At 34.5% G+C, this 12,577-nt stretch overlaps 1 protein-coding gene across 3 annotated transcripts; it reads right to left on the minus strand.

Annotated features, from left to right (window-relative positions):
- Positions 1-726: 726 nt before the first annotated feature.
- Positions 727-11,301, minus strand: LOC144448468 (kremen protein 1-like). 3 transcript variants are annotated; one of them, XM_078138726.1, is made up of 9 exons: positions 11,064-11,301; positions 8,031-8,189; positions 6,785-6,949; positions 5,719-5,997; positions 4,675-5,013; positions 3,486-3,671; positions 2,915-2,989; positions 2,456-2,546; positions 727-2,093 (listed from the first exon to the last, which is right to left on the minus strand). In XM_078138726.1, the coding sequence occupies exons 1-9, from the start codon at positions 11,125-11,127 to the stop codon at positions 1,778-1,780; spliced, it is 1,674 nt and encodes a 557-aa protein (XP_077994852.1). In that variant the 5' UTR covers positions 11,128-11,301; the 3' UTR covers positions 727-1,777. The 3 variants fall into 3 exon arrangements, with proteins under 3 accessions (XP_077994852.1, XP_077994854.1, XP_077994853.1); XM_078138728.1 differs by lacking the exon at positions 2,915-2,989; XM_078138727.1 differs by lacking the exon at positions 2,915-2,989 and having other exon boundaries at positions 2,456-2,567.
- Between the last annotated feature and the right edge of the window lie 1,276 nt (positions 11,302-12,577).

A 12,577-nucleotide genomic window follows, 5' to 3' on the forward strand; every position in this document is an offset into this window, starting at 1 on the left:
TATGTCATGTTATAGTGCGTCATATGACCTCTATTGCTCCATATAGTGTCAATACCCGGTCGTTGGAGCAGTCCTTTCAAAAGGGCTACCGAAAATGAGAACTTTCAATGTGTAGGTACGGAAATTGTTAATCTTGCTGAAAGACCTTCGGACTTTCTACCGATACGAAGGTCGATTTTTAAGGGCGGAACGTGTTTCACTCTCGATAAAGCGACCTTCGGTCGCTCGTCGTATCATATCGGAAGAAAACCCGAAGGTCTAGCACAGCTAGACTAGGGAATTGTTTACCTCGTCCCCGTGTTAAAAGGGTTACAACGTATCAACGTACAGAGAGACGGACGGACGGACGGACGGACGGACGGACGGACGGACAGACAGACAGACAGACAGACAGACAGACAGACAGACAGACAGACAGACAGACAGACAGACAGACAGACAGACAGACAGACAGACAGAAAGAAAGAAAGAAAGAAAGAAAGAAAGAAAGAAAGAAAGAAAGAAAGAAAGAAAGAAAGAAAGAAAGTATGATGAGGTATATAATAATAAACTTACATCCTTCTGCCGTCGAATACCCTATAAGTATATAGTATTGTTAATATTTAATTGTAGCTCAGGTCGCTATCAAAATCCAAAACGTGAACAGGAATAAGTGTGTGAAAAAAGTATAAAATCATATGCATTCATTATATACATTATTGGTATTCTAATAAACACCTGGACCAATAATTTTTATTTAAATTTTCTGATTAGCATAATTTATGGACATTCCATATGCCTTAAAGGGCAATACAACGAATAGCAAGCTTGATCTTCTTGATATTACAGTTTAGTTATTAAAACATCAATATGTTATCAATATAAATCATACAGTAATGGGTTTCTGAATATTAGCTGAAATGCACTTAAAAGGTATCAACTAAAATATTGATATTGGCAGATCTTCGGTCATATTCTACAGGAATTTTGACTTAAAACATCTTTTTTGTGGTTCAATTATGAAGTTTACCTGACTGATAAGTGGAAGCCTAGATCATTTATATGACAAGCTTAAATTATTCTTGTTTACTGAATGTTACAGTGAGGTCTACACACTTGAAAAAAACTCACTCTATTGCAATTATAAAGTGTCGCTAGAACAAGAGAGATATATAATTGTGGAAGTTTAAATGCCAATATATGTATAAATTTATATGCTTTGTTTCCGCTGTTCTTGCCATTGTCTGTAAATCGAGAAGTTAGAGAACCTGCTTGCTTTGTGATGCAGACGAAATTGATGATGAATAATATTTTGTACTCGTTCATTTTCATATCGAAATACATTCCCATACAGTATTTTGATCCTTCATCTCAACAAAACATCAATAACTTGTTTTCTACCGATAACGTTGATGCATTTTAAAGATTAGCAGATTTGTTTTACCATGCCATGAAACTTTGTATTTAAATGAACAATGATTTGTAATGTAACATTCACTTGTCTTCTATATTGCTTTTTATTGCCTTCCTGCTATGTTTGTTTTCAAATTGTTTGACATGTATTATGGGTCGATGGCCCTGAATTGCATATGAAATAATGAGATTTAGTCTTATTGTACCTATTTTAAGAGTATTTGTTTCAAACCAGCAAGGTTTGATAAATATTACATGTAATGATATATTCATATAATTAGCATGGAATGGATAAACCTACATTTGTATTTCCAGAGATGAGAGTTCATGGCCATCTTAACGTTACAGTAGTTATATTCATCTTATATATTAAAAATTAAATCGTCTAAGGTTTCACTAAACCTTGATAAATATGCTTTTCTCTATCTGGTGAGAGTTCAGTATAATCATTAGCTAACTCTAGATCCTGATTGGCTACGTTGACGTTTTCCCCACTCCTGTTTCCATTAGTAGATCCATCATCCATCACTGCTTCATAATCAGCCTGTCTGTCTGAATCTATAGTACGTTGTCTTTCTTGGATATTGTCGTTTTGTTCGTTTGCCGGTTCTTGTACACCATTTCGTATAGCGCCCACATTTGCATAATCGCCAGTGTTTTGCATTTCATGGATACATTTTTTATTCATCTTTCGAAGTTTCCTGTGAATAAATGAGAGGTCGGCAGATATGACATTATAAGATTTTCTGATTACCTTTGATTATAGTAAGCTTGCTACCTCACGTTATCACACTTGCCAGTATAGTAGTCATGAAATTATATGTAATTTCTTCTTCTTTTTAAAAAATAAAACATATGTAATTGCAGTTTGTGTGCAATGATTGCTGGTTTGTACATCCTGTATATTGATTTGAAAACTAGAGAAGTCATGTCCCGCACAGCAGGAATAGTTGGCGGTAGAATGTGTCTATATCACGATTTAAGAAATTTGGTCCTTGGCCATGGTTCATTAAGGATAGTTCTAAGCATTTTTTCTCAATATGAATGTTTTATAAGTGCTTACCGTCTGTAGTGTATGACAGTTACCACCAAAGCCACGATTAAAGAAGAAATCGGTAGGACTATCAGTAAACATACTATAGCTACCAGTGCACCTACACGAAAAATATAGAATTCTGCTTGTGAATGAATGAATGATTGAATTTTGATATTCAATGAACAATGCCAACCTTTCTAACTGAAGGTACTATACAAGATAAAACCATATAAAATGTATACCTCGAGACTCTACATGGCTTTGTAGTGAGTCTTCAAATGGTCAAATCGTTTGATAAATGTGATATGTTTTATTTGTAATGTATTTGTCTAAAGTCATGTATATATATTAAAGTATAAATTAAAAAGAATACAGTTTTTATATTGTAGGTTATTTAACTATCAAGATTTACATGTTCATCATAGCCTTGTCTTGATTCTTATCTAAATGCAGTTGTATGAAATATTTGAAAAACAAAGATTCTACCAATTTCTAGTGTCACTGTTGAATGGTTTGTTTTAGAGTCACTAATCTTCGGCGTGGTGTTAATATCCGAAGCCGCTGAATAAAATAAACATAAATACCAATTTTCATTATGTTACATAATTTTGAGAGAGAGAGAGAGAGAGAGAGAGAGAGAGAGAGAGAGAGAGGTGAAATAGAGAGGGACAAACAGAGGGAGAGGGAAAGCGAGTAATCTTTATTTAGACGTAGTGTGATTTTAAATACACGAGTGTTGCCTTCTTGGACGATATATTTATATGCAAATGTTTTGTTTATTCCTTCTTCAAATGTGTCTATTTTTTTTTTGGGGGGGGGGGGTTGCGTCTGGAAACCGAATAATTACAGATACAGATATAGGTTAAAATATTGACAAACAATCCAGTATCATTTCTACAGCCCTTAATAATTATAAAAACGGTTTCTCAGGAGATCAATCGATATAGTCTATGTTCCATAGAAAATACGGAAAGTTATTTTTGGTACTAGGTAAAACACAAAAGGGTAATGAAAGACAACAAGAACACAATAAAAATCACAATATCACATAATTCACCTATACACCCTGGTAGTATGTCGTTCCATTTCCCTTCCTCGTTGCAAGAGACCGTCGAATATATTGTTGTAAGTATGTACCCTATGTCACACAACACATTTATTGAGTAATCATAGGGGCAAGTGCCACTCAAAGCAAATGTACCATTCTTTACATTTGAAGGAGGTTGACATCTTAGATTATTAACTGCAAAAATATCAATATGTCGTATAAACAATGAATCTAAGGCATGTAGGAATGGGAAACAATGCATGACCACTTTCCTTGCGATTAAAGAGTATACATTTATTATAATTATTCCATGTCAAGAATGCTAAGTAATATATATATATATATATATATATATATATATATATATATATATATATATATATATATATATATATATATATGTGTGTGTGTGTGTGTGTGTGTGTGTGTGTGTATTCATATAACTATAAGTATCTCACTGGAGAGAACAATGTTCGATGCAATATTAGTAACAGAGCATTATAGACTTAAGTCCATATATATATATATACATATATATATATATATATATATATATATATATATATATATATATATATATATATATATATATATATATATATATATATATATATATATAACTCGGTGAGTGTCAATCTGCTAAGACAGTGCTCTATACCGCAGTGGCAGAGCGCAATAGTTTTGGTAGTTCTGGAACGCTTTCTTGGTTGTAACTCGGAGTTTCACGCATCGTGAGTTGTCTGATGATCGCACGATGCGTGAAACTCCGAGTTACAACCAAGAAAGAGTTCCAGAACTACCAAAACTATATATATATATATATATATATATATATATATATATATATATATATATATATATATATATATATATATATATATATATATATATATGTATATATATATATATATACGTATTACGAATTTGAATGCCAGAAGACGGGACTTATTAGAATAGCAATATTACAATTAGTAGTATGCGCCTTGGAAACAAATGCTAAACTTTGTTCCTAAAACACCTAACCCATTGTCGGGCAAAAATAAGGAGAAAACCAAGTTTCATGCAAATATTTTAAGTTGAGGTCATTATAAGCCCTATTTTAGAATCCCATTCACCAAGTACTGTTCACGCTATTAAGTAACAAGAACATCAATCCACTGCAAACTGTGTCATACGAACTGATCAGAACTGAACTTACCCGATACCACGATTTCAAAAATTCCAAGCCATTGGCTAATAGAGGTGGACTTCTCACTGTGAAACACTAGGCTAAGGGATGATGAGCACGAGTCGATCTTTCTCTTAGGTGGACATACGGATACATTGCAGTAACCGATTTCCCTTGTTGAGTCAAAGATGCTAAGGTAATCATTGTCTCCTGCAAGCTGCAAAAATACTATGTCTAGTGAAATTGTTGACTCACTAGAAGATGAGATGATCCAGGTACAGTCCATCATTTCCTTGTAATTGCCTGGAAATCCAGGCGAATAGATGGTTTCACCTCCTATGATATGGCCACCACAGGATCCTACATTTGCTGCAATTAAGTGGAAATGTTTTTTAGTTAAGATGAAAGGGCTGTCATGGATACTTGACTTAACTTATATTTTAATGTATTCATGATGCATATGATTTAGCTAAATACATCAACAATGTCGATTAAACGTAATGCCATTTTCTAATTCATTCGAAGCACAAATATTCCTCATCATTTCTTTACCATATTGAAGAGTCATCTGCATACCAATTATCTTTAATTAATAATCATATGTAATAGTTGGAATAATAACATAAGGGCAACACTTTAGCATAAAATGTTGTAAATGCCTATTATATATATATAGTCTCCATATAAGTGTACAAAATTGCATTGTTTTCCTTAATTGGATAAACACCAATTGTTCGGACCCCACCGCATGTATCTAGTTTTCATCACCAGAACACAAAAGCTTATTACCAAATATCACAATTATTACACTAGTTTTGACCAAACAGAGATAATGTCATCACCACAACCGCATCGCGATGTTAAAATAGGTACGGCACCCTTTTGTAGTTGTACTGGGTGCAGTTTTTATTACAAACTCATAAATAGGTACGCCAGTTTTTTAACAAATTGTTCTTTTTGTGTGCAACGTTCTCCTTTAATTCGTGATTCATAGTTTTTCTTGATAATATATTAATTGCTTCAATGAGAAAGGGGTGCACTTGAGGTTTTTGTCACATTTAAACTATTCCTTACTTGGATAAACTTCGAATCGTCCGCCACCACCACCGCATGTCTGGCTTTCATCACCAGCACATCCAACATTGCATCCATCTGTTTGTGTAAAATCCGTATAATCATTTCCTTCCCTTCTACAAGAACACTTCCGTCCACGGCTGAGTTCTGCGTACGCCATGTCTTGTCCACGACACCAGTTAAGACAATATTGGATGGTCATTGTGCCGTTCTTTATTGGACCAACGTCTGGACGTTTGTTGAAAGGATTGTCGTAGTAGCATCCCATGTATCCTTTATCTGTCAATGGAATATATTGGAATATTGGAAAGAAGGTTTTAGAACATTGACATGTTGATGGTATGCACAATGGCTCTTTCGTAAGCATTGTATGTGTTTATGGTTTCAATATATATAACGCACTGTTTATTATTTTCTTAGTTTCATAAGTTAATAATATCACAATTTAATTTATGAAACTATAACCCACGCTGTTCAGATTTCTCAAACGTTCAGAATGGCAATTAAGAAGCACATCTAAGATTAAGTCGTATAATAATGATAATGAACTTAAGCAAATACGCAAAATAGTTATGCATGTTTAGTTAATAGCATCCTCTTTGGTTAAAGCTGTACTACCGGCAACTGGAACATTGTTTTAAACCTCGTTTGTTAGATGCATTGACGTGCTTGTTATGTTGTACACTCTGAATGGTATTGAATCATTTTGGGGGCGGACCCAAAAATCAATTTGATTGGATTGATTGTAGCATATTACGTGTACAGCTACGTAGACCTAAAATAAGCCCTCTAAACGTGATCACATTTTCATATAGTTACTTTACTATAGAAAATCAACCTCTAACTAACAAGTACAAAGTCTAATTATTCACGTTTTGATTAGTTTGAATGGATGTATTATTGGTTGTCTGGTGGAAAAAAGAATACTTTAGTTACAGCTAGTGCAGCTTTAATGTGAAACGACTGTCCCCAACCTAAAGGAAGGTCCCAAACTGTCACGCTATCGAAAAATATTCAATAAACATGATGGTTATTTTGAAACCGGAATATCTATATTAATACTTACAATTACATCTCGGCCTAGCAGCTGTAGAACACTGTTCCACTATATCGTACGAACATTCGTCAAGAGATGCCTCTTGTCCGGTACATGTTACGTTGTACACCCATTTCTGTCCTTCGACATGGCTCTCTACATCAGTGATTCCAGCCCTCATAGCACCTGGGTAACCTGACGAAAAAAATCAATGTAATGAACAATTTAATATTATAAACAGTAAACATCACTATGCATGGACATAAGGCGGAAATTAAATTTTATGTTCTACCAAGTGTTCGCCTAATATAGTTTTACTAGTTAAAGTACATCTCGTCACAAGTATATCCTAATATTGAGTTTTAATTTAGAAAAGTGTTCGAAATTTGTGTTAATTGTCCAGGAATAAATGTTTCCCTCCAAGAAAATTCATTACTTCTGAAGTCCACTCTCTTAGCAATAAGTTTATATGTTTTACGATAGTTTGCCATGTAACATGAGATGAGCTGTTCTTTAAATAAGCTAACTTTAAAATTAGAATTTTCATCGTTGACTCCATTGTGAATGTAACTAGTATACATAAAATATTGTCATTCTACTTTGTCTATCTTTCCTATTTTGGACAGGTTGTTTTTAAGGAGAAATACAATTTCAGCTGTAATGAAATTCAGAAGGATTGATCTATGTCTATTAGTGTGTTCATCTTGTAATGAGATAGCATACACATATTGCATGATTACATATATATAAATATGTTATCATAGAACATTAGTTAATATAAATGATATTCTTATGGAGACATTACAGCGTGACTTACAATCATGATTTTATATATTTTAGTTTTAGTCATATGATTATACGGTATATGTCACTATTGACCTCTATGAGTTGTAGATGTCAAGGATGAGAAAGTCATATCATTTTTATAACAAATTTGATTTGTACAGCCTTCAACGATTGGCTTAGATCGTGTCCCATGGTATAGACTTGTTACCCATGGTCACCTCAATTTGTATTTGTATATACGGCTACCAGTCGCGTTCTATTTTCCCTAGGACATCATATTTCCCCTCTTGCTGTTATTTAGTCACTATATCCCTTGGTTTTCAGCCTTGGGAAAGTAAGTAACAGCCCTCGGGGTAATAGGTGCCTAATCCTTTGTACAGTTCCATTTATTCTGTCATAACATTAACAAAATTACATGTAATTTATCAATCAAATGCGTTTCATTTGCATCCTTCATAACGTCCCACTTATCTAAGTATGTTATCCGTACCTAAGCTATTACAAACTACATCAGCTATGACACTGTTCCAATTATCATATGATTCAGCACATATCTGTATCCATCCATGATCTGGTACATTCATCTCAGCTGTACCAGTCTCCGGTATTGGACCATCAACTAATCGTAAGATGTCTGACGAGGACAATACTGAAAACATTTGAAAAGAAATAAAATTATTCATAGTAAAGTGGTTAAGTTAGTACTGTACTAAAACATGGATTAGATATAATTTACAGAAATATACTCTGTCAGCATGCGCATGCAAGCATTTAATAGCAAACAAATACTACCTTCTCTGGGCATCAATATACACATCTCAATAGTGCCTTATGAAACCCCTCTATATCATCCATCCACCCACCCACCCATTCGGTCCCTCCATCCATTCACGCGCGTGCACAGGCTGGCAGACAGAGACAGGCAGACAGGCATACAAATTTAAACAAACAAACAGACAGACAGACAGACAGACAGACAGACAGACAGACAGACAGACAGACAGACAGACGGAGTTCAGTGGAAAGAAAACAGCATACATACATACATACATACATACATACATACATACATACATACATACATACATACATACATACATATCTTACGTTCTAATAGGGTTACCAATTCATTGTTTCCTGAAGTACCATTAACAGCTTGGCGTCGTGATACCAGTCTTAGAGATATGGTGGTCCATACAAAACAACGTGAATTGGAAGTTAATGCTGGTTCATTTCCATGCGATAGTACTCGATGTGGTACATGTCGTTTCATTATTAATACTAATCATGTTTTGGCCCTAAGAACAGTGTGCCTGTTACGAGTAGATTTACTTGTATTAGTACTAATGTAGTGTATTGCATTACATGTCAGAAATGTGGTTTTTATATATAGGTTCAACTGTACGTCGTCTTGGTGATCGTTTCGTGGAATATCTCCACCTGACCAGACGAAAGAATCGTAACTATCCCGTATCTATGCATTTTATTACCAACGATCACAGTGTATCAGATATGTCTATTTCAGGAATTTGTCAGGTTTCTGGTGATGAAGAAGTATTGAGGTTAAAGGAAGAAGAAATCATTTTCCGTCTCGGAACGCTTGAACCACTTGGAATTATTAGATTATTCTCGTCATTCCCAGTCTAATCAGGTTTTTTTTTTTAAATTTCAGGCGTGTTCTATTGGGTTCTATTTGGTGCGTGCGAATATTAGAACTTTTCACACGTATAACCGTTTATCATGCGCGGTTGTCGTTCTGTTCCATTACATTCAGATATATTCAGGTGTTAACCTAACATTTCTGTATCTCACCGATATTTCCTTTGAAAAAGAATATTTATTCGAAACGTCGGATTTTACATCTATTTATACGGACTGATTTATAAGTTCATACATACATACATACATACATACATACATACATACATACATACATACATACATACATACATACATACATACATACATGCATACATACATACATACATACATACATACATACATACATACATACATACATACATACATTGGTAACCCTATTAGAACGTAAGATATTAAAATGCTTGTATATAATGTTTTTAACTCTAGTGGAAAAGGGCTGGTATGTAAGGGCTAATATGGGACAATCGTTGTTACTCTTCTGATCATGTGATTCAAATGATACAAGCTTCCCTAGACAAAAATGATACTTTATGTAAAGCCGCATTGGTCACAGACATAGGATAACCACGTTGATGGAAGTACGTGCAAATTTCAGCAGACCTTTCCCTGAAATCCAAATCACTACTACAAATACGACGTAAACGAAGTAATTGTGAATAGGGAATGGAATCGTTACACTTATTAGGATGTGATGAACCATACTGCAAATATGAATGTGAATCGGTAGGTTTAGTATAAATAGATGTAGCTATATCATCACCATCAATCCTAAGGGAGATGTCAAGTAAATTGGTAGTTAGTTCAGAAATGTCATAAGTATACTGAATAGCAGGATTACAATTACATATATAGTTGATAAACTGCATAAGGTCCTCAAGTTTGAGTGACGCTGCACCAACGCCGTCATCAATAAATCGTTTATATAGATCAGGTAAGATCCCTTGATATATACGAGCTGAAATTCAGGTGTTCTTGATAAGACATAAATAAACAAGATAACTAGGTCCAAGACAACTTCCCATAGCAACGCCGCGTTTCTGCACAAAATACCTGTCATTAAAGGTAAAATAATTACAGGTAAGAACAAGTTCAGCCAATCCCAGAAGTACGCGGGTAGGAGGGTCAAGTACAGGTCTTAAATTAAGATAGTGTTCGATTGCAACTAAACCTCCATTATGTGGTATGGAAGTCCATAGAAAAAAGGTATTGTGGCTTACCTTGTTGGAATTGGAAGCCATTAAGTACTTTAAGAGCATGGTTCGTATCTTTAATGTAGGTAGGCTGAGATGCCACAATAGGTCGTAAAAGGGCATCTAAATAACGCGCGATGTGTTCCGTAGGGCAGTTTCAAGCTGAGACGATGGGCCTACTAGGAATATTAACCTTATGTATCTTGGGTAATAAATAAAACACGGCTGTCCTTGGTCGACTGACTATAAGGTTGCGTGCTTCTGTAGGTAATTCGCCAGCGGATATAAAAGTGTTAACAGTATCCATAATTTCGCGTTGCACGTCTTCTGTAGTATCACCTTCCAATTCCTGGTAAAAATCCGTGTTTAAAAGTTGTCTCTCTGCCTCAGCTACATACATATCTTTATACCAAACAACTACCGCTCCACCTTTATCAGCAGGCTTAATTACAATATCATCGCACGCACGCACACACACACACACACACACACACACACACACACACACATACACACACACACACACATTCATACAAAGAACCACTTCATCGGACGAAATGGTATTAGCAATGCATCACTCCCATTTTATACTTATGTCAGACCTGCATTGTTTGCGAATGGAAATGCCTTTTACATTTCAAAAGATAGAAAGTACAGCTATTTGTTCTTACCTTCAACCGTTAAGCTGGTGCTCAATACAGCCAAAATAAATATAGCTTCAACGTTTGAATACATAATGGTCTAACAATGAAAGCAGCATTGGAACATCACAAATCATGGTATGTGAAAGGCAGTGCCCGATATTATGTTTCACGATTAAAGGTTCTGGTGATTTAGGTGAGTTGACGATAAGACATTTAAGCAAAATCCGCGTTTTCTGTGCAGGTTATCCTGTGCGCAACATGTCTCTTCTGAGAAGCAATCGACAGTAATACCCATGTGACCGAGTCTGACCTGTATTAAAATATCAGCTTCAACGTATCTACTACGTGTGAACCCATTTTAAAGTTAGTGTAAGGAGTAGTTTCAAAGTTGTTGTTCTTAAAGAGAACTTTCTTTGTGTAGGAATGGTGTGGTGTTTAACCTCGCCTACGCTGTTGAATATACAAGTAGTCTGCCTTTATAATGAACACATGATGCATATCCAAATCTCCTTGCTCAGTACGTGTACTATCCTACTATTTTGACCCGAACACCATTAATTTTATAGGACTGTGTAACATGTAGTTTAATGTATTAAAATATGGTATAGACTATATATATATATACATGTATATATATATATATATATATATATATATATATATATATATATATATATATATATATATATATGATGATCGCACATTGCGTGAACTCCAAGTTACAACCAAGAAAGAGTTCCAGTACTACCAAAACTGATGATCGCACATAATATATATAATTATATATATATTATACTAATAGAAAAGAAATCTATTTGTTTGGTATTTGCCACTGTTCTATAGGTAAGCTGAGTTTAAGCAGCTGTATAGGTATAATGTACAGTGACTATGTTTAGATTCAGTTTCCTGGTTCAAAGTTCAGAAAACGCCATTTCGTCAATGAAGTCACATCTATAGAACTCATTGTTATCTAACGTCTCACCTATGTGATCAATAGCTTTGACTGACCTTAATGTAGAAGTTCTGTTTAACATTTGACAATAACAACAGAAAATAATGCACATGAACGCATCGTAAATTGTTAGGCATGTTACCGAACCCTTTTCATTATTGGCAAAATAATTCTAAAAACACTAGTGTGTTTGTAACTCATTCCAAAGTTACATAGCTGTATCAATATGTCACCTGCCAATCCTATGTTTATCATTACTGAGCATACCATGTATACACTGTCGAGATTATGTGCACAACATATCCTTGACAGATCATATAAATGTATGTACTATTAACTTGTGCTTACTTTATGCTAATCTAAATTTATGTGAATGACAGCATGGTGTAATAGTTCTGAGGAGTGAGATTTGCATTTTAGATTGCAACCTGTAGGGGAGCCTAAACAAAGGGTGTGATTGTCTATAACTTTAAAACTAATCTCAGTTTTTATATTTGAATATATCACTACAACTATAAATATACAATAAAGTGGAAGAAGATGCCAATAAATCCAAGATGAAATACATTGTGTACATCAATTATACAGA

The sequence above is a fragment of the Glandiceps talaboti genome, chromosome 17 (assembly GCF_964340395.1).
Source record: "Glandiceps talaboti chromosome 17, keGlaTala1.1, whole genome shotgun sequence".
Classification (NCBI taxonomy): Eukaryota; Metazoa; Hemichordata; class Enteropneusta; family Spengelidae; genus Glandiceps; species Glandiceps talaboti.